The 23,508-nt window shown below is 39.6% G+C and overlaps 1 protein-coding gene across 1 annotated transcript; it reads left to right on the forward strand.

Annotated features, from left to right (window-relative positions):
- Positions 1 to 1,531: 1,531 nt before the first annotated feature.
- stk26 (serine/threonine protein kinase 26) lies at positions 1,532 to 22,570 on the forward strand. Its single transcript, XM_017701139.2, has 11 exons — positions 1,532 to 1,976; positions 7,212 to 7,442; positions 8,984 to 9,040; positions 9,148 to 9,256; positions 11,617 to 11,774; positions 12,666 to 12,851; positions 13,263 to 13,408; positions 15,287 to 15,377; positions 15,491 to 15,553; positions 18,333 to 18,469; positions 20,786 to 22,570. Exons 1-11 carry the CDS (start codon positions 1,935 to 1,937, stop codon positions 20,799 to 20,801), a joined length of 1,236 nt encoding a protein of 411 aa, XP_017556628.1. The 5' UTR covers positions 1,532 to 1,934; the 3' UTR covers positions 20,802 to 22,570.
- Positions 22,571 to 23,508: the final 938 nt, after the last annotated feature.

The following is a 23,508-nucleotide window of genomic DNA, read 5'->3' on the forward strand; positions in this document are numbered from 1 at the left end:
GGAATATGACTGTATAAGACACTGTGGGAATATGACTGTATAAGACACTGTTGGAATATGACTTTATAAGACACTATGGGACTATAACTGCATAAGACACTGTAGGAATATGACTGTATAAGACAATGCAGGAATATGACTGTATAAGACACTGTGGGAATATGACTGAATAAGACATTGTACATAATATATGTATATGACTGTGGGTCTATAAGTGCATGTATAGGACACAGTAGGTATATAAGTGTATGTATAGGACACAGTGGGTATATAAGTGTATATACAGGACACAGTGGGTATATAAGTGTATGTACAGGACACAGTGGGTATATAAGTGTATGTACAGGACACAGTGGGTATATAAATGCATGTACAGGATACAGTGGGTATATAAGTGTATGTTTAGGACACCGTGGGTATATAAGTGTATGTACAGGACACAATGGGTATATAAGTGTATGTACAGGACACAGTGGGTATATAAGTGTATGTATAGGACACCGTGGGTATATAAGTGTATGTACATGACACAGTGGGTATATAAATGTATTTATAGGACACCATGGGTATATAAGTGTATGTATATGACTGTGGGTATATAAGTGTATATACAGGACACAGTGGGTATATAAGTGTGTGTACAGGACACAGTGGGTATATAAGTGTATGTACAGAACACAGTGGGTATATAAATGTATGTACAGGACACAGTGGGTATATAAGTGTATGTATATGACTGTGGGTATATAAGTGTATATACAGGACACAGTGGGTATATAAGTGTATGTACAGGACACAGTGGGTATATAAGTGTATGTATATGACTGTGGGTATATAAGTGTATATACAGGACACCGTGGGTATATAAGTGTATGTACAGGACACAGTGGGTATATAAGTGTATGTACATGACTGTGGGTATATAAGTGTATGTACAGGACACAGTGGGTATATAAATGTATGTACAGGACACAGTGGGTATATAAGTGTATGTATATGACTGTGGGTATATAAGTGTATGTACAGGACACAGTGGGTATATAAGTGTATGTACAGGACACAGTGGGTATATAAGTGTATGTATATGACTGTGGGTATATAAGTGTATATACAGGACACAGTGGGTATATAAGTGTATGTACAGGACACAGTGGGTATATAAGTGTATGTATATGACTGTGGGTATATAAGTGTATATACAGGACACAGTGGGTATATAAGTGTATGTACAGGACACAGTGGGTATATAAATGTATGTACAGGACACAGTGGGTATATAAGTGTATGTACAGGACACAGTGGGTATATAAGTGTATGTATATGACTGTGGGTATATAAGTGTATGTATATGACTGTGGGTATATAAGTGTATATACAGGACACAGTGGGTATATAAGTGTATGTACAGGACACAGTGGGTATATAAGTGTATGTGCAGGACACAGTGGGTGCGTGTCTGTGAGTACAGGGTGAGACTGACGCATTTTCTTGTGGTGTGCGTGCGCGCGCGTGTTGGGCTCCACCCGACGGGCCGAGCAGAAAACAAGTTACATCGCAGGTTCAAACATGGCGTCCGCAGCACTCTTTTGAAGTCGAAGTTTATCCAGCGCTGCTTAAAAGCATGTAACGGTACGCCGGACGTTTACTGAAACAGTCGGGAATATTTTTAGCGAAATCAAAAGTCGACTTCACCGAGGAGGCCATGGTATTTCGCGGAGGCGTTTCACTTTAGAAGTTGAGTTTTGAACGCTAGCTAGCCGACTCGTTAGCTACAGCTAAGCTACCTACTAAGGTAGCTTGGTGACCAGCCAGTACGAAGAGTTTGGCGAACAGAGCAGCTGTTCAGGGAGTGACTTGTGTATCTGAAAGTTACGTTACAGAAGAAGAAAACTCTTCAGCGACCTGGTCGGCGGAGCTGTGTGGACTGAGTGAAGATGGCCCAGTCGCCGGTAGCTGTTCAAGTTCCTGGAATGCAGGTGAGTTAAAGGCAGCTGGGCCCTCACACACACCTTTACCTGGCTCAGCCAGCTTCTCTCCTGACGCTCTTTTAGGGCAGTTCTACTGTCTTGCATTCTACACTTCAAGAAAATACGCTTTAATCAATGTTTTCTACCCTGCCTGCTTGTTTTAGGTCGGATTTGGATAAAGTCGGCCTAGTAAAAGTTGTGTTGAGAGTGAATGTCATTGAGAGTCTTCTTGTCTGTCGCTGTATTTTTATTATTGCAGTTGCTTTTTATGTACATTGATTCATTCAAACATGCCTGCATGTACTTACAAGTGATCTTGGACTTTTCAGCTTTGTTTGTTGGAGAGTGTAATAAACCAGTACGAAAAGTGCAAATAAATATGTTTCTAACATATAAGCCTATTGTTATTGCAGAGCCAGGTAGAGCAAGTAAAAGTATTGTTACTAAGTGGAGTAAAGACTGAAGACTGAAAACCAAAACCTGGTTCCTGGAAGTTGACCCAAACACAGTCTTGGACTTTATTGCAGTGAAAGTGGTGTTTTACCACTAAATAGTCTTTTTGTTCTAGGATAAGACTTAATATGGGTCTGGTCTACCACCAATTCTGATGTTGGACATATTTTAACAAACCACTATGAACAACTATCAATAGCAGACAGATCTGATAAAACAGACCCAAAACAATTTGTGTTCAGGCTGGGATCGGGGCAGTCTTTGATTATGGTTGCTAAATGTGCTGTAGAAATAGCTACTTATTTGATTTGTTATTTAACCTTTCTAAATTCAGCAGAGCTCCTTTTAGGCGCTACTATTTCTGGTTGTCCTCAGTGCACTGCCTGCGCCAGAGCTTAAGATGGCTTGTATTCATCAGTGGGAGCTGCACCTGCAACAGCTCCGAGTTGCACTTCTGTTCATTTTTGTTGTGTCGTCTTGTTTGTCTCCATGTTGGTCAAAAGACTTTGGTCCTCTGCTTTATGGCCTCTTGCCTTGTGATGTTAAGGGAAGAAACAGTCTGAATTTCAGCACAGGAAACATCTTTGCTGCTCAGTGTCATTGTGGTCACTGTCACAATTATACGTTGTTGAGCAACAGCATGGTTATATTGTTCTCTTGTCCTTTTTCTTCCTCCTTAAAGTTAAGATTTGCAAGGTCACAGACTTTTCTGGCTGAGCTTGGGCATGCAGCTCTTGGCCGGCTAATGCCACCTTTCACGCTGTGGTGTTTGTCATTCAATGGCCGAGTGGCTTTAAACGTTTGACATTGTCAGGTTATAATGTTAATCATAGTGCGTCACAGTTGAGTGCTGGGGAGCTATTTTAATGTCCCACATAACCTCTTTAATGTTTATTCTGTTAGTTTACACCAGGGTTCAAAGTCCATAGCTCACCTTTTAGGCGGCTGTGCAGCCTATGTTAACAGGTGCGACGTATTAGTTTCCTGTAGAGAGGCACTGAAGCTTGGAGGAGTGTCTCGCTGATGCACAATGGCTGGGTGTGGCCTTTGAGGTAATGTTTCTCACACTCCATTTTTCTGTGGTTAGCACCCTGAAGCCCTCAGCCACAGGAAACGCAAGATTGTTATAATTTTGTATTTATATTGTGTGTGTGTGTGTGTGTGTGTGTGTGTGTGTGTGTGTATATATATATATATATATATATATATATATATATATATATATATATATATATATATATATATTGTAATAGTATATATTATATACCAAAAAAGTCTTGTTTTTTTTTTTGTTGTTTTTTTTTTCATGTGACCAATTTCCAAGTTCTCTTCATCCCTTAAAATTTAGCGTGTTGTTTTGACTAAGCAGGGCTGAACATCTGTAAGTTGAATAGGTGGATATATGGAGATAAAAAATAAAATTCTCACATGAAAACAAAGAATTAATAAGAGTTTCCATATTTGAATCATGGTGCGTTAACGGTACATTTTGAAACTGTGTTTACATACTATGTCAATTTCGATTGCGTAAGGCATCAGTAGATGTTTGCTTAAAAAACTATCAGACAGAAGTTTGGATTCGGTCAATATTTCAAACCAATATTTGATTATTTATCTGTTGTATTTTGGAAGAGCAGAATGTTTAGATGGTGCTTGGCTGTTGTGCTAGAATATCTTCATTTTGTTCATTTTACTGCATCTGTAACCCCATAAAAAGGTACATTTCTCTGTAGTGCTGAAGTTCATGTAGCTCTAGATTTTGTATTTGATAAATATGTTTGCATTGACTGATATGTACATGGAAGATGCCAAAACCAATATTTTTCAACAGTTTCAGCACATTCCTGGTAAACAGGTTGTGTAACAGTTATAGTTACGTTAGTTATGAGCTGAGTATATTATTACCATCTTAGCATGTATGTCCCTGTGCATCTACCACTCTGGTTCCCAGCCCTGGTCCTGAAGTACCCTTTTCACTGCACTTTTTTGTATTTTCCTGCTCCAAAACACCCACGTAAGCTCAGGGTGGGCTTGTTAATTAGCTGCATTAGCTAAATTGAATCAGGTGTATTGGGAGCAGGAAAATGCTTAAATATGCAGAGAAGTGGGGTTCATCAGGACCAGGATTGGGACCACCGATATGAGAACCTCCAGTAGTCTGAACCGTTTATGGGAACTGTTTTGTTGTCAGTTTATGGATTGCAGCCACAGAACTAACACAGGAAATGCAGTTGCCTGTAAAATCTTACTGGGCATGAATGAAGTTCCCTTGTGATCTCGTTAGCCAACAGATAGCCCAGTCATTAAGCGGAGCTGCAGGCCGGTGTTTGGAATTTTTATCAGAAGGAGACAGGCTCACATGCAAGCTGTGAAGCAGGATACAGCTTGTTTCTGCTCCACCCTCTGACTCAGGCTGGTTGAAAGCGTCTTCAGAGTGCTTACTGTACGGCTGCTTCTCCAAGCCACTCCTTTGGTGTGGTAGTGCTAGTGTTCAGTGGTGAGGTCATTACGGACACACACCTGTTGGGCAAAAAGACTTGTCCATTTTGTGTTATGCTAACTAGTGTAGTGTTGTTCTGTTGTTGTAGAGGTGACTGAGTTCTTACAGCCCGTTTCAAAACTAGTTTTAACAAGTCTTCATCCACTTGGCTTTGCCAGTTCCCCTCAGGGGGTTCCTCTGCGCCATCTTAAGGGCCATTACTTTGTTAGCTCAAGTGAAGAGAGTTAGATGAGCCAACATAATTGTTGATTTTGGCAGCATGAGGCCAGAAATCATTGTGACGCATTTCTCTTTTCAAATCTAAAAAAAAAATATGGTGGACAAAGCTGTTGATATTTGGTAGCAGAAGAGTATTTTAAAATTCTTAATATTTCAAAAGCATAGCGTCCAGTTGCCTGGGCTTTAGGCTGGGCTTAAACGTTCCCTTTTGAATAACCTCCTCCACCCTAGCGGACACTTGTGTAACACAGGTGTGATGCACATCTGAGTGGTGAGTCAAAGTAGATGAGGGCATGTTTTAAAAAAACAATAATAATAGAGAGGGAGAAAATGAAACAGGGCCAGTCTTGTTTACATGCATGCCAGCCTGGCCCCCTTCATGAAAAAATGTAAGCATATTGGGTCTGAGTTTTCCGACATTTTACAATATCGCCATTGTTTTCGTTTTGTTCCCCCTGTCCTTAATGATGTCTGTTGATGTCGGTTTCTGCTTAGTTTTTAACATTAGGGGCTTCTACTGCCCCTAAAAGTACAGACTCATCTTTTGTCCTTTACATGTCCAAATCTCTTAGAATTGGTTTTGTTCTGTATAAGTTTTCTGCTCTATACTGAACATAGGCCTGGCTTTGTTGCATGATGTCCAGAGGTGTGTCGAAAGGTTGAGTGCCCAGCCCTGTTGTCTCAGCAACAGGAGTGTAGCAGGTGGTGGCTGGCTCCAGAGCTGACTAGGTGCTAAAGTTGGGTGAAGGGGGTTGGGTAAGAGTCATACATGACATCATGGCACATGTGCCCTGCTAACTGCACAGCTCCCAGCTTCATTTATCGCCACAAAGCAGCTGGCATCTCTTTCATGCCAAGGAAGATTTCCATTCTGTGTATTAGGACTGTTTTTGAGGCTGAGGAGAGTTACGAAGAAGCTTGGCCCAACTTTGAGCATTTAATTGGTTTTGCTGAATCTTCAGTGCAGCACCTGGACGCTTAATCTGTTGGAGTTTGAGTGAAGACTCACACATTATTTATTATTGTGCTGCCAGCCCTTCTGCAGGTTTCAGGAAGGAACCTGTAGAATTACTGTACGAATTGTGTTTGGTTGCTTGTGATTTTAAAGCTATAATTCCAGACTAGTGGTCATCATACCTTTTAAATGGCAAATGGGTTAATCATAGAAGTATACATGATTTAAATCAAGTAGTCTTAGTATCTTGAAAGCACAGCTTTCACAGTCTCCATTGGGGTGTGTGAGTGTGAGTGTGAATAGACACCCACAAAGTGGTCTGACGTAGTTGTAGGGTGCGGTGATATATAGACATAATGAGCACTATTATAAAACAGGGTAGTTTGGGTACGGCAACAAAAGACACTTTCAAACAAGAGTGCTGCAACACAGTCACCACTGAAATGTTAAACGCAGAGCTAGTCCTGGGGAGATCTTTGGTGATACTTTATAATCCTCAGATGGGCCATTAATTAAAAGGCACCTACTGCAAGATATACATAATTCTTCAGAAAGTGTAATGTTTTTAAAAAGACTCTTTACAATTTTATTTAAAGAGAAATGAACATTTTGTTGTAAGTTTGAGTGTTGTGACTGCTGGCGACTGTAACAGTTTATAGGGGTGTTCAGTTCTGCTCTCACACTGTACAGTTTGCTGATTTTCCTGCTCAAACACATTTAGTAATCCTAATGACTAACCTTATTGATGAGTTTAATCAGGTGTGTTTGAGTAGGGAAATCGCCAAACTGGCGCTGCAACAATTAGTTGACAAATTAGTTTGTCAGTGCTTAAGAATGAAAACACTCTATAATGCTCCATAATGTTCAAATGAAACGTGAGGCCATTCCATCAGAATGCAGTTCCTTACAGTAAGTGTTTGAGACATGACTTCTGATCGTTTGTTACATACTATTCAATATATTAAGTGATTTATAGAAATAATTGTTAGTTGCAACACTACACGAAACTGCTGTACTGAAACCCCCCTACTTACGCATATTATACCATCTAAATTTTACATCACCATCTCATTTTGTAAAAGCCCAAGTTAAAATAACTGACACTTTTGGTCTCCAGAACCCTCGAGCTGATCCTGAGGAGTTGTTCACAAAACTAGAGCGCATCGGGAAAGGCTCGTTTGGGGAGGTCTTCAAGGGCATCGACCGCCGCACACAAAATGTGGTGGCCATTAAAACGATTGACCTGGAGGAGGCAGAGGATGAGATTGAGGACATCCAGCAGGAGATCACGGTCCTCAGCCAGTGTGACAGCCCTCATGTCACAAAGTACTATGGCTCCTATCTGAAGGTAGGTGCTTCTCTGGAGTTTTGCTTTAGCAGTACTAGGGCTAGGCATTGAAGTGATGTAATTGGATAATTGAAAATGCTTCTGTAGCTAGCCTTGAGCCAATAATTGTTAGTGTTATATGTAATTGTTATATTAATATTATGGAATATTGTAAGTGCCAGTAAGTGCACACTTTATTATTCCTTTTGTACTCTTTTATGTGCCACATATTTTTTTATGTCTATTGCTTGGTCTTTATTTTACCAATCATTTGAATCTATGGTTACTTCAAAAAGAAGTATACAATAGAGCAGTGGTTCTCAAACCAGTCTAGGGAGTCCTACAGGGTCGCATTTTGCTCCAACTTGCAACACAAAGGGATGGAGCAAAAACGTGGACCATCTAGGAGTCCCTGAAAGCCAGTTGGAGAATGCTTGCAATAGAAAAAGACTGCACTTAATTATAGGTTACACAAACAGAACATCACCAGATAATTAACTGCACATGTATATACTTTGACCGCCACTTGTAAGGGTTATAACAGATTTTCAGTTTGGCAGAAAATGCAAGGGTACATGCAAATGAAACAAAGAAACTCTGATACATAAGATCTGCGCTCTGGTAGAGAGTAAAGTGGACAGGCCTATCCAGAAGAAGGGTAATATTGGCAGTATTTTGGTTTGCAATCAAATGAACCACTGAATGTTTACAATGTTTTGTGCGGCCTGTGTAAATATGGTCGTTATGAATTATAAGTAATATTAGAAGCTAGCACAGATGGGGATTTATGTGGTAATTATATCACCGTGAATGAAAATACATGCTATACTGTACGGCGTTAACTCACATGTGGTACCTTGAATTTCAGGCATGATTATATCATTTATAGCAGTAATGCTGTTTTAATAATGATAATCGTGTGCTTAAATTTAAATTATCATCCAAGATAGTTGTCGTAAATGTGTGCTGTTGTAATTGTTAGTCATACTAGATGTCTGACAATATTTATATCGTTGTAATTTTTTTTATGTATATCTCCCAGCCTTAGCTTGGCACTCTAGTTTGTGGTTTTCTTGCAGTTTGTTTGGAACTGTTCTAGATGTGGCACATCTGCTTCCTCGTAAAGACTTGGCACTGTTACAGTAAAGTGAATCTTATCACAGCACTGCATGCTATGTTACAATACCTGTATTTCTAGATGATTCCTGGACATGACTAATGCTACAGAAATTTGTCAGTCTCTTGATGTGTGTGTGAAAGAGAGAGGAAAAAGGGAGAGAGTGAGGAAAAAATCGAAACCCTTGTATATGTAAAAAAATTGAGTTTTATCTCAGATTTGCCTTTTGTTACTTTTTGTGGATTTTTTCTTAATGGACCTGTTCTTAATGTTAACTATTAATTTGAAGCAAGCTGCACCTAAATGTTGATGTCTTAGGCATTCCGCAGACATTGTATATTAAAAATAATAAAGAGTGCATAACAAATTAACTTTTAATTGCTGCTTGTAGGAATGCATAAAATCCCTAATTGATGCTTCTTTTATCTTCCCTCTTCCTATTTAGGGCAGTAAGCTTTGGATCATAATGGAATATCTTGGAGGAGGTTCTGCTCTAGACCTAGTAAGGACTACATTGTTAATTTGTGTATGTGATTTGAAATGATCAGAGATATTAATTGATCATGATATACTTGTGGTTCTAATCAAGTTATCTGTTTTTGTGTTCAGCTGCGGGCCGGGCCCTTTGACGAGTACCAGATTGCCACTATGCTGAAGGAGATTTTAAAAGGCCTTGACTACCTGCACTCAGAGAAAAAGATCCATAGGGACATCAAAGGTATGTGTGTGTCTGTGAGTTCATTCAGTGTATTTACATGTCTGAGAAGTGGTGGCCTCTGTGCAGGCTAATGGGTGTGACTTGTTTGTTTTTCCTGACATTTTTGTTTTTGCGCTTGTTTGATCTGGATAATGTTGAACAGTGACGGTTCATTGGGGTCAGGCTTGTTTATAAATAGCTGCACTGATTGGTGTTTTGACTTTGATATTTACTTTTTTTTGGTAAAGAAATTAAAGATAATTGGATTAATCCATTGATGCCTAATGTCCATTTTCAGACAAAGGAAGCAGATACTGTTCCCTGAAGATTTTTTAGCACCTTCACTTAAAGTTCCAGGGAACACAGAGTAAAGTATTACAGTTGTTTGTATGATACACTCCTGCTCTGCTCCACCACTCATACAAAACTATCCACTTTTAGAGTCATTATCCACTCTTGCTTTGCTGAAAAAAATTCATAATATTTAGCTCTGATGCTTCGCCTACAATATTTAATGAGGTGGGAGAGTGTAGTGTAGTAATGGAACTGAGGAATAATGAGGTCCTCACTTCTCGACAGTGCATGCTTTTTCTGCCTTCCAAAAAACGGGGTCAGGCATGACTTCCTATGTCGCTGGGGTGTAAATAGGAGATAATACACAGACCAAATTCCCTCAGTCATCCATCACTATGAGAAAGACCAGAGAATACAGCTGTGATATGTGACAAAAGGTTGTTGAGTTCCACTTGTCAGAAAATGGCTACATGAAAATAGCTAAGTAGTTGAAAGTCCGTTTCCACTATTAAAGGCACAGTATACAGTTTCATTCCAATACACTTGGTCACTTGTGGTGGTTCGCCGTAACATTTGTCATGGTATTTGTCAGTAAAATATTTGCAAGGGGATTTATGCCCACATAATCTAAAAAAAAATAATAAATAGGTGCCAAATAAAGTTAAAGTGGCCATATAAAATGGTTTGGTGACCACAGAATCAAGGCTTTGCCATGGACATCCTGATCGTCTGACCTAAACCCTTTTGAATATGTGAGATTAGCTGAAGAGGAGAGTCCACAAGTGTGACCCTCAGAAACTGAATGATCTGGAGAGGTTCTACCTGAAGGAATGGTCTAAGATCCCTTGCCATGTGTTCTTGTGTCTCACTAAGCATTTTAGAAGACTTGGAGCTGTTACCTTTGTAAAGGGAGGTGGTACAAAGTATTAAGTGAAGGGGTGCCAATAATTGTGGCACACACAGATTTGAGGAAAAAATTTATTTTATAATGAGACTTGTTTTTTTTTCTTTGTCATTGTACTTCAAATAAAAGTTAGATTTTTGTCAGTAATTTGAATAAAAGATCAAAAGATTAAGCAATAGAGAATACTTTTTACAGTCCGTTTACCAGGGATGCCAATATTAGTGTAGGGTCCTGTAAATGTGCAACTGTTGTAATTTGTGTACTTTAATTTGCTTTTTAAAATAAAGCATTTGGAAAAAAATCTCATTTTGGCAGCTCATGATAATATAAGTGCTCAGAAGGAAAACAAGCTTGGTCTCTGCTGCTAACTGTGGCTTTTTCTGTTAACAAGAAAAAATATGTTGTGGGCTACCAGTGTCCAAACAATTAGGACAAAGAGGCAACTCAGCATGCCTTTCAGAACGTTGCCCATGTTCCTCTGGGCAACAAGAGAAATATTAGGTAGCTTCTGTGTTGAGCTAATTAGCTGTGTCATGTCTGCTCCTGTCATCATTTCAGTTGTCTTGATTACAAACAAAGTAAAGCCTAGGCCTCACACGTGAGTGTGTTTTGGGGCGAGGCTTTGAATGAATACTGAAAGGAGGGGCTGTGTTTGTCTGACTATTGAGTTTCTAAAGGGCTAGCTTCAGATAACTTCTGCCAAGATCAATGTGCAGTCTTGTAAGCCATCCTTTTCAGTCTCCTCAAGGACGAAATGCATACTTTCCAAAGCAAGTTTTCAGCATATTGATGAATTAGAATTTGCTAGTGTGCAATGTCATATATATATATATATATATATATATATATATATATATATATATATATATATATATATATATATATATATATATATATATATATATATAATAGTGTGTGTGTGTGTGTGTGTGTGTGTGTGTGTGTGTGTGTATTTGTATGGGGATACATCTCTCAGTTTCTGAGAGTACCAGTACTTGACATGCAAGCTGGGTAATGATGACCTTTTTGTCATAACATCTTTTGGTCATCTTTAGCATGGAGACTGAAAGGACTGTTTGTATTTATGTCGCTGTCTTACTGCACAGTCCTTACCCTTGGCATGTATTTGCTTATAATGTTATTTCTCATGTACAAAGTCATCATTGTATGTGTGGTTTTCCAGCTGCCAATGTACTGCTGTCTGAGTCGGGTGAGGTGAAGCTGGCTGACTTTGGTGTGGCAGGACAGCTCACAGATACACAGATCAAAAGGGAGACATTTGTGGGGACACCTTTCTGGATGGCGCCAGAGGTCATTCAGCAGTCTGCATATGATTCTAAGGCAAGTTTTAGTATATCCTAGATATGGGTGGGACGTAAGTAATTTTGAAGTGTCAGTAATCTGGTAGAAATTACTGATAGACTAGGCATGCACCAAAACATTGTCTACTGGAAATTTTGCTTATGATCTATGTTGTCTTCAGTCCTCAGAATGTATGTTACATTCTAGAAATACCCCAGCTCCCGGTTACAGAAACTTATTAAAGGCCTTTAATAATTCTAGAAATTATAACTGATCTGTGCATCCACACACTAAGTGTTAAGTGAAGATTGGAGCACACAACACTAAAAAAAGTTGTACTGACTGATTTTATGGTAGTTATTGGTGACTTATACCAACCATACTATATACACTTATATATACTAACATCTAATATACTTTAAAATGGAAAAAAAAATCATTTTGTATTTTATTTTATCATGAAGCAAATTTTCAAAAGAAAATGTTTCAAAACTGTTTTACAGTAGGAGTTTGCATGTTTTCCCCGTGTCTGTGTGGGTTTCCTCCAGGTTCTCTGATTTCCTCCCACAGTCCAAAGACATGCAGTCAGGCCAAATGGACAAGTTACATTGCCCCTAGGTGTGAGTGTGTGAGTGATTGTGTGTGTCTGTCTGTCTGCCCTGCGATGGACTGGCAACCTGTGGTGTATCCTGCCTTCCGCCTGATGACTGCTGGGATAGGCCCTGGCACCCCCCGCGACCCTGAGGGAGAAGCGGCTTAGAAAGTGTGTGTGTGTGTGTGTGTGTGTGTGTGTGTGTGTGTGTGTGTGTGTGTGTGTGTGTAAAGCAATTGTGACTTATTTCCTTTCAATCTCCTGAATTGATATCCTTACTATATCTGGCATGATGTAATATCTGTGGTCACATTTTGATTCCTTTATTTTCTTCTCAGGCTGATATCTGGTCTCTGGGAATCACTGCCATTGAGCTGGCCAAGGGAGAACCCCCAAACTCGGACATGCATCCTATGCGGGTTCTCTTTCATATCCCAAAGAACACACCCCCGACCCTCAATGGCGACTTCTCCAAAGCCTTCAAGGAGTTTGTAGACTCTTGTCTGAACAAAGACCCCACATTTGTAAGCACAGTAGTAAAGTGCCCATTATATATTCAGAACTATCTGCTGAAAAACCTGCAGCAAAGCAGATTACTTAACCTAAGTCTAAGCAGTTTAGTCTAAGTGAGCAAGTGTACAGAATGGCAAACAGAGTTTGGACTGTATGGACAGGCTTATAATGTATGTATAGGCTTAAAATGAAAAAGTGGCAGTAATATAACTTTGATCTTGAATAGAGTAGATTCTAGAATCACTGTCAATATCAGATGTGCATTAGATGGCTTATGTACAGCTTTAGAACTTCATAAGGAGTCATGTTGGCCAGACCCAATATTTATGCCATAAATACCACTACTTATTTGGATGGATGCCATGGAGTCCTGGGGGGGCGGTCCTCTAATTTACCCTCATCTTTGTCTCTCTGCATTCCAGAGGCCAACTGCAAAGGAGCTTTTGAAGCATAAGTTCATTGTAAAGAATGCCAAGAAGACATCCTACCTCACTGAGCTAATAGACAGGTTGAAGCGCTGGAAAGCTGAGGGCCACAGTGACGGAGAATCCAGTTCAGACTCTGACTCGTGAGTATACTGGAAGCCTTTTCATTCCTAGTCTAAAGCCTAATCATTCACACTTGTATTATGCTCACAGATAACTTTAAATCTATACAGCATGTCTAATGCTGGTGTGACATCATGAAGCTGCAGAAGAGATACGATTAGACATTTGTCTCATTCCTGACACATTGCTTTAATGGCATGTATGCTTGTGGCCTGGTAGCTGTAAACTGAAGTTAGTTTCACTTTCACAGCCACAGTTCACGCAGTTCACTTTGTTTTGGGAAAATCCTGGAAAGGGTTGGCTAAAAAGAGTGGTCACCCTGTCGGTGCTTTACCATAAACATTTTTGCTTCTGTGTTTGAAGTGCTGCTTCATGTTGTAGTGTTCATTGTTAATGCTGTAGCTACAGTCTCGCTTAATGTGTCCACATATTTACCACAGCCTGTTCTGCTGTCCTTGTGGTTGAAGTGGAAAAGTTCTTATAGTGTACCTAAGTGTATAAAAATAGACATAGTTCTTTTAAAAGGCACCCCCCACACACACACACACCACCCTGCTGTTTTGCAATGCATATCATAAATCATATAGTGTATTGTGATATGTATGATACTAGTAAGTTGCCCAGGCTTAGTACTAATAGCAGGACCATTGGTAGCCTTCAGAGCAGCTTCTGTCCTTCTTGGAATGCTGCTGTACAACTCCTTTACGCCGTGTAGTGGGGCCGTTGATCATGACGTAATGTCTTCAGCTCATGTTATGCACTTCAGAACTTTCTGTAAAGGTGTATTCATGTCGTGGAAGGCCATAGACGACACACTTCAACCTGTATGATGTCCATGAACCCACTTTTGAATTCATTTTGCGTTGTGTACATCATTATGGATATACGATGATATCAGAATTATATTTGGCTGCTGTACAGCCATGGAAAGCAGTAACTGGACCCACTCAAGATGGCTTTACATACTAAAATGGATCCAAGACTGTGTTTAACAGTTTAACTGATGTTGTGGGTTAAAGGCATCCTTTGGCATTCTCCAAATGTAAACAAGACTGGAGGTAGGGAGGTGAAAGATGAATCAGACCCAGTTACTCTTAAACTGCCCAGGCTTCCAAGTTTTCCTGACACAAGATGTGTGTTTTTGTCCATACTTGTACATTTGTTTAATTTTTGCAGATGTTGGACTTGTTACACTTTTAAATTTAACATTCATTGCTGGATTTCCATGATAAATGGTTAAAAACAGACAGAATTATTGAATGACAACAGTATGTCAGAGTTATTGAAACATCAACATGAAAATGGTATAGATGTTTAGTTACTGATATTTGCTGCTATTTGTAGTTTTTTCAGCATTTGACTATAATCAGTAGGTCCTCCATTGTCCTAGCTTGGATAAGGCAAGTGGTAGAGTGGTTGAATTTAGACTTTGTGAATTTAAAGTGACATTGTGGGTGCTTTGAATTTAATATGATTTACATGTAAGATTACACGATGTATCATATTTTCATTGTCAGTGCAGTGAGTCTTCACAATAGAACATCTGCATTAGTGCTCAAATGACATCACATGCATATTGAACATGCAGAATATTTCTATTACTGTTGAAATTATTTTGTTTTATATATTTTGTTTCCCTTCATTTTCAGGGTCTTTGGCTGCTGCATATCCAGTCAGAGGCACTTTGAAATGTACATTTTAAATCATAATTGATTGCATCGTGCTTCATGTTGTCAGTGTCCTGTACAACTGTATCGCATATCACATTTTTATGTTCATATTGTGCAGCAGAAGTTGCATGGAATGCATAAGCAATTGAGGGGGAAATAGTTTCACATTGTCTTTCTTTCAGAATTTGCTTTAATAATGTCTGGGGTATGATGTGCTTTACTTTACAGGGAGGCCAGCAGTAAGGACAGTGACTCATCTCCTGAATGGTCCTTCACCACTGTCCGCAAGAAGAAGCCTGACAACCAGTCCAATGGAATGGTGAGTCTTGTGTGGATGATAAACTACTAGTAATTCACAAATTCACAGGTAGATGTGTAGAAACTGCACTAAACTGAGACCATTTGTGTTCTCTCCCTTCTTCTTGCCTTTAGGACCAAGAGGTACAGAAAAGATCAGCCAGCCTATCCACAGTCATCGGTCCGGTATTTACTGAGGTAAGGGAAAGACCAGAGTTCGTCACCATTCCCTATTAAATCAAAGTCTAATTTACATACCACAGTGGTTGAGAACGGCTGAAAGGAAGCAGTCCCATTTCTGCATGTCATGCAATGCTAATTGATAACTGCTTTATGGTTGGTTTGAGAGTTTCTGTTGAAATGTTGCAATAGTTTGTTTAAACACTGTGATCACTGAGCTTTAATCAGTTGAGAGTATATGGTAACAGTTTGTAGAATTTCCAGTGCAGTTAGTCATAAAATCCTGTTAGGACTGACATTCTGTGACTGTTAGAGCTTAAATCACGGTATGTAGCATGTTATGTGCTATCCCAGCAGACAGGGATATGAACGTGGCAGCAAACAAATATTCTTTTTAGTCAGATCAAATAAAACAAAACCACAAATGCTGCTTTTCAACAGCTTCACATCAGTTAGGGACTTTGTATGTAGTTTGTTCACACTAACCATTTCAATTCTGCTGGTGTTGTCTCTCTCTCCACTCCACTCTTTGAAAGCACACCTCAGGTGAGGGAAAGAGAGGCTGCTTCCCTAATCAGAAAGCGGTGCTATCTGTCGATGTCCCTCTCTGATCTCCACTGGACAATTTTTTTTGCATCTGTTATAACATGTTATAAATTGAGTGGAAGTTTCACCAACATTGAGAGTAGAGCTGGCCGATATGGCAAAAAGGTGATATCTTAATAAATCTCATATTATCATGACATGCACTATATTGGCAAAAGTATTTGCTTGTCTGTTTTCACACACATGAACGTGGACGAGAAGGCATGGCTCACAGTCTCCGCTCTAATTCATCCCAAAGGTGTTCTGTTGGGTTGAGGTCAGGACTCTGTGCAGGCCATTCAAGTTCTTCCACACCAAACTCGCTCATCCATGTCCTTATGGACCTTGCTTTGTGCACTGGTGTGCAATCATGGAAGGGGCCATCCCCGAACTGTTCCCACAAAGTTGGGAGCATGAAATTGTCCAAAATCTCTTGGTCTACTGAAGCATTAAAAGTTCCTTTCACTGGAATTAAGGGGCCGAGCCCAACTTCTGAAAAACAATCCCACAACATAATCCCCCCCAAACTTTACACTTGGCACAATGCAGTCAAATAAGTACTGTTCTCCTGGCAACCGCCAAAATCAGACTTGTTCATCGGATTGCCAGACAGCGAAGCGTGATTTGTCACTCCAGAGAGCATGTCTCCACTGCCGTAGAGTCCAGTGGTGGCGCTTTACACCACTGCATTTAACACTGAAAGTTGTCAACCTCTGCACGCTATGCATCTCAGCATCAGCTGACCCCGTTCAGTCATTTTGCGTGGCCTACCACTTCGTGGCTGAGTTGCTGTCGCTCCTAATCGCTTCCACTTTGTAATAATACCACTGACAGTTGGCTGTGGAATATTTAGTAGTGAGGAAATTTCACAACTGTACTTGTTGCACAGGTGGTATCTTATCACGGTACCATGATGGAATTCACTGAGCTCCTGAGAGCGACGCATTCTTTCACAAATGTTTGTAGAAGCAGTGTGCATGCCTAGGTGCTTGGTTTTTATTTATACCTGTGGTCGTGGAAGTGATTGGAGCACTAAATTCTATGATTTGGATGGGTGAGTGAATACATTTGGCAATATAGTATATCACTGTATGCTTTGATATATTTTTTTCTGGCATTGCTAATTTGGAGCAGACAAAATAGTGCCAACTTGAAAAAAATAGTATCAGTGATGTAATGTATGATGCCAATGTTAAATATTGTCACACTGCCCAGCTCTTAATTCACAGCAACAGTGTTGAGGAGAAACTTACAGGCATTTATTAAAAGATTGATGCTTGTGAACCCATCGTAAGCTTACATCTGTACTTGTTATCCCATGTTCCAAAAACAGAATTAAGCAGATGAAGTGATTGTGCACATGCTTTAGGTTTAGGTGCTCTTTACTTGACTACTGGGGCTTAGCATTACTTCAACTTGGTGGTGCACTTTCAGTCCCTCAGAGGTGGCTCCTAGTTTGTGTGTCTGTGAAAATCAGTGTGTTCATTGCACAGTCTGCTTTTGCATGTCTTTGGGTATACACCTGATCATGTAGTTCTGAGAATCCACAAAATTTTCCTAATATTTTACTATGTTGAAAATGCAATATAGTAAGATCTCCACAGTGGTCCTTGATTAGGTCACTGTTGCAGTTCAGGGCTCATGAAAATGAATAAGTTAAGCCTTATTCTTAGGGCAAATACACTTTCTGGCCACTTGGAAACCCTTACCTTACAGCTTCCCCTTGCAAGTGTAGCTCATCTTTTCCATGCCTAGTTTTTTTCATCTTGCTATACAGATACTACATGTCGGTGTCACTGCTGTGCTGAGATTGCTTCACTTCCCAAATTATAGCTGGTCACTGGTAGTCATGTTATTTCTTTTCCTCTGGGGCAGAGGGTGATTGATAAATTGTATATCAAGAGATAGATTGCAATCAGGAATTAGAAGTTACCTACATGGTAACTAGTGAATGTTAATGCAAGGTTAGTGTTGCTGATGAATTAGTAACTTGGTATAACCAAGCATTCCACAGGACCCCCAAACAGTCCACATTAGAGTTTGGGTTGATCTAAGATATGGACTGTCTGTATATTTATTAAATAGAGTTGTTTGCAACATAACAAACTGTATAAGTGGAAAAAAAATACTAACCATAAATAGTTTTGTCCCTATATGCAGGTTGTAATTAAGGCATATCCTGACAGTAGTTCCATTCTGGTCTTTCTGTTAGCTGAAGCTGCAGCACAGGGATGGGGATGTGAAGAGGAGTGTGATCGAAGAGCTGGAAAAGAGTCTGCATGCTGCTGAGGACCTCTGTCCTGGAGTCACAGACAAGCTGATCAATCACATCCTAGAGCGAGTGCAGAGGTCAGTTGCATTCCCCGCACAAACTTCTGAGTTACTTGCATGCATACTTTGATTTCATATGAGGGGATGGACATCTATGTCCATGAAAATGAAGAGAGCTCACAATGTGGAAATTGGACACCCCAGTGCATTGTCTAGCAGGACTTGCTCATAGTGGAAAAGTTCTGCCTTTCACTGAGCTCCCTGATTATACATACCACTTCTTTTAGACTGAAAGGATGAAGCCAGTGTGCTAGTAGGGGTTTTCCTTTGTGCTTCTGTTTTTCTGGATTCTATGTATTGAGTGGGATGGCATGTTTTGGAGTAGTGTCAGACATATAGTGTGTAGTTTAATGTTGGGTGTTGTAAGTACTCTTCATGTTTGGGATAAGCCTTTATTCTAAAGCTTCCTGGGCAAATTTGTAAAAAATAATTTTTGGCAAAATTCTGAATATATAATATACACTGCTCAAAAAAATAAAGGCAACACTTAAACGACACAATATAACTCCAAGTAAATCAACCCTCTGTGAAATCAAACTGTCCACTTGGGAAGCAACACTGACAATCAATTTCACAGCTGTTGTATAAATGGAAAAGACAACAGGTGGAAATTATTGGCGATTAGCAAGACACACTCAATAAAGTTGTGGTTCTGCAGGTGGGGACCACAGACCACTTCTCAGTACCTTTCTGCTTTCTGGCTGATGTTTTCGTCACTTTTGAATGTTGGTGGTGCTTTCACACTCGTGGTAGCATGAGACGGACTCTACAACCCACAGAAGTGGCTCAGGTAGTGCAGCTCATCCAGGATGGCACATCAATGTGAGCTGTGGCAAGAAGGTTTGCTGTGTCTGTCAGCGTAGTGTCCAGAGGCTGGAGGTGCTACCAGGAGACAGGCCAGTACACCAGGAGACATGGAGGAGGCCGTAGGAGGGCAACAACCCAGCAGCAGGACCGCTACATCCGCCTTTGTGCAAGGAGGAACAGGAGGAGCACTGCCAGAGCCCTGCAAAATGACCTCCAGCAGGCCACAAATGTGCACGTGTCTGCACAAACGGTTAGAAACCGACTCCATGAGGATGGTATGAGGGCCCAACGTCCACAGATGGGGGTTGTGCTCACAGCCCAACACTGTGCAAGACACTTGGCATTTGCCAGAGAACACCAGGATTGGCAAATTCGCCACTGGTGCCCTGTGCTCTTCACAGATGAAAGCAGGTTCACAATGAGACAGATGTGACAGACGTGACCGAGTCTGGAGACGCCGTGGAGAGTGATCTGCTGCCTGCAACAACTTCAGCATGACCGGTTTGGCTGTGGGTCAGTAATGGTGTGGGGTGGCATTTCTTTGGAGGGCCGCACAGCCCACCATGTGCTCGCCAGAGGTAGCCTGACTGCCATTAGGTACCGAGATGAGATCCTCAGACCCCTTGTGAGGCCATATGCTGGTGCTGTTGGCCCTGGGTTCCTCCTAATGCAGGACAAAGCTAGACCTCATGTGGTTGGAGTGTGTCAGCAGTTCCTGCAAGATGAATGCATTGAAGCTATGGACTGGCCCGCTCGTTCCCCAGACCTGAATCCGATTGAGCACATCTGGGACATCATGTTTCACTCCATCCACCAATGCCACGTTGCACCACAGACTGTCCAGGAGTTGGCGGATGCTTTAGTCCAGGTCTGGGAGGAGATCCCTCAGGAGACCATCAGCCATCTCATCAGGAGCATGCCCAGGCATTGTAGGGAGGTCTTACAGGCACGTGGAGGCCACACACAATACTGAGCCTCATTTTGACTTGTTTTAAGGACATTACATCAAAGTTGGATCAGCCTGTAGTTTGTTTTTCAACTTTAATTTTGTGTGTGACTCCAAATCCAGGCCTCCATTGGTTAATAAATTTGATTTCCATTGATGATTTTTGTGTGATTTGGTTGTCAGCACATTCAACTTTGTACAGAACAAAGTATTCAATGAGAATATTTCATTCATTAAGATCTAGGATGTGTTTTTTTTTTTATTTGAGTGTTCCCTTTATTTTTTTGAGCAGTGTATATAATATCGGCTGAAAGTTTGGTGCATCATTAAATATTAGTGTATTATTAGTATAATATAAAATCTTAGGATCTATCATGAACAGACTGGAAATTGACTTTATTAAAGACTAGTTCAAATGTACTGAAACTCTTCCATGTAACATCTGTTATCTACAAAATGTAGCAAATTGTCAAATACTTAGTAGTTTTTCCTTATTTATTAGCACCTACAGCTTTTACCAGTGCATTCATTGATCACTTTTTAATATCTGTTTTGTTTCCGTTTTAAAAATCTCTCTGTAGGTTCTCTGTGAGTTAGCCACACAGATGTCTAAGAAGCTGGATGACTGAGCAGTTCAGCAGGCTTCCACAATCTCCACTCTTCCTGTTCACTGAACATTGACACAGATGCACACACACACACACAACTCAAGGCTCTCTCTTCACATACAGGGACTGGAGGGACTCGGGTTACATACACTATCAAAACCAAAAGGAATTTCCTTTTCTCAAAGATATAAATATATATTTGTGTAATTGTATTTATATAATTTTGCCATGTGCTTTTATTTTAGCCTTCAGCTGGTGCCCAATGATGTGTGTACTCTTATTTTAGACTGTATTTTGATTGAGAATTAGAGGCACAAACATCCTTATTGGTTTTCTGCTGAGCATTAGACATAAGTAAGTTCACATATATATATATATATATATTTTTGACCCAATGCAGTACCTTTTATTTTAAGCTCTTCTCTGATATTTATGTGTGGGAGGTTGATTATACCAACTTGGTCTTTTTGGTTTCTTTGTTTAGTAGGGGAGGATTTCTGTTATACACTCTGCACACTGTTACTTGTAGCATTACAAAACTGCTGTATGGGATAACTTTCATATCATGTCAAAGAAACATAGAAATACCTCAGTTAGATAAAGCAATCAAATGAACGAAGGCAAAAAAAGCAACCCACAACTAGTCTATTTTAATTCTTTTTTTTTTTCTTTTTTTTTAATAAAGATTGTGCCTTTGGTACAAGTTGTGAAGACATGGAAGAGAAACTTTGCTGTGCAAAAGATGCTCTCGTTTCTGACACACACGATCAAAGCTTAAGTTGACTTAATTTTGTACTCTGTAATTGGCAATATATATTTTTATTTCCTCACTTTTTCCATTCCCAAGTTGTGGGATTGTTACCAACGTAGGAGTAAGTGACCCTTATTGATAAATGTTTTGCCCTGTATTTGTTTGTGCTGTCCATGTTTGTAATGACATGCAGTTTCTGAGCTAATATTTTTTTTAAATATAAGAGCTATGGGAGATATACTGTACTTTTGAAGGAAATGCACTGCACTCACTTTGTACTGGGTGGGGCAATTTTATACTTTAAAAATGCAAAACTCTCTGCACACATTCCACTTCCTTTGAGTAGATCTCGAAGAGGGAGTGCACTTCTCTAGCCAGTGTAGTAACATCCAAATGGAAAACCCACAGTAACAGTTCATTTACCAAAAAACTGGAGCTAGAGAGATTGGAGCTCCATTTAAGCAGCGGCATAGGAACTTCAGGTGGACTTCATGCTTTTAAAAATGGAAATATTTTATTTGGGATCATTTTTGTTTTCATATTGTGTAATATAGAAGGTTTCCTATAAAGAGCAATATTTTTCCGCCAATCTTTTAATTAATCAAAAGGGTGCCATCACTGGTATGGTGGTGAGGTCATCAGTGCTCCTGTTGGCTGGGAGAATTTTATGCCAACATCCCAATTGTGCCTAAAGTTCATTTCTGTATGTATGTGTGGTTGTTATATCTTTGAAAAGCTTTAAAGGATGTCACACATTGCCAGGCTGAGGTTTGAAAGCAATAAAGTGGTTTGGTAGAATTTTTTTATATTTCTTTATGGATATGTAGATATAAACCTAGGTTTTGTACATTTTCTCTCTAAGCTTTTGTAAATGTTATTGAAATTGCAACACAGATATCTATCAAAGCTGTATCATATATATCTAGAAGCCTTTTTTCTTTTGCTTCAACTGTTACAAATTGCTTTTTGGTTTGGTTTGTCAAATAAAGCTGTAAATTATGACACTGCATGTGGTGGGTTTTTTTTTTTTGTGGGTTTTTTTTGTTCACTGTCTCAATGAAGAGTTCTTGGTTAGGGGAATAGCGATTTTCTCAATAATTATGGTCATTTTAAAAAGTTTTATACCAAAATGTCTTTCTTTCCATTTCTACATTATGTGAAATGAAGTTGTTTCCCAGTGATACTGCTAACAGTATGGGCTGATTGACTTACTGCTGACATGCCCTTAAATATTACTTTTAATCTTATATTAATATGAGCTCTTTACAATGAAATGTAAAATCATACCATATGTTTATATTTGTCCATAACTCTTAAGTTTTCAGTACAGCCTTTATCACCCTTAAAGTTAACTTTCTGCTAGGCTGTGGTCACACAATCCAAGTGTTTTTGTTTGGAAAAACTGCTGTGGTTGGTTCACATGTGTGCACTGTAACCATAGCAACACTGCTACCATTTTTTTACCTTCTATTGATTGTACCACTAACTGGCTATGATTTAAATTTATTATTATTATTATTATTATTATTAACTGCGAGCAGTATGTAGCCAGCTATTTCTTACAGAGCCTTTATTTTTGCATGTGGTTTCATCTGGGTTGTTTTTACTATCCTGCTTACCTGTTTGATTGATACGGCTTGATAAATGCTAACATTTTTCTACTTTTGAAAGTGCCCTGCCCTGACAAAAAGGCACTGCCCTAAAAACAAATAAATTGACACTTCCCGTAGGTACATGTAAAATGTATATTGTAGGTTTAAAAAAAAAAGCCAACAGTAAATACAACCTTAGTGCATGCAAAAAAGTGAATAGTTGAATAGTCTATTAAAAGAATAACTGAAAAATTTTCCTAGCTAGTAGTTATGAATGATTAACCTTGATTCAAAGCATGACCTGAGTAGGAACCAAAATAGGAGAAGGTGGTTTTCCATGTTTTCAACACTGA

Source organism: Pygocentrus nattereri, chromosome 16 (assembly GCF_015220715.1).
Source record: "Pygocentrus nattereri isolate fPygNat1 chromosome 16, fPygNat1.pri, whole genome shotgun sequence".
NCBI lineage: Eukaryota > Metazoa > Chordata > Actinopteri > Characiformes > Serrasalmidae > Pygocentrus > Pygocentrus nattereri.

What these genes read in the sequence shown, in the direction of transcription:
- stk26 (XM_017701139.2), top strand. Translation starts at nt 1,935, where the DNA reads ATGGCCCAGTCGCCGGTAGCTGTTCAAGTTCCTGGAATGCAG. An exon ending in AGTCTGCATATGATTCTAAG is followed by an intron (nt 11,775 to 12,665) that starts GCAAGTTTTAGT and finishes TTTTCTTCTCAG; the next exon opens with GCTGATATCTGGTCTCTGGG. An exon ending in TCGGTCCGGTATTTACTGAG is followed by an intron (nt 15,554 to 18,332) that starts GTAAGGGAAAGA and finishes TCTTTCTGTTAG; the next exon opens with CTGAAGCTGCAGCACAGGGA.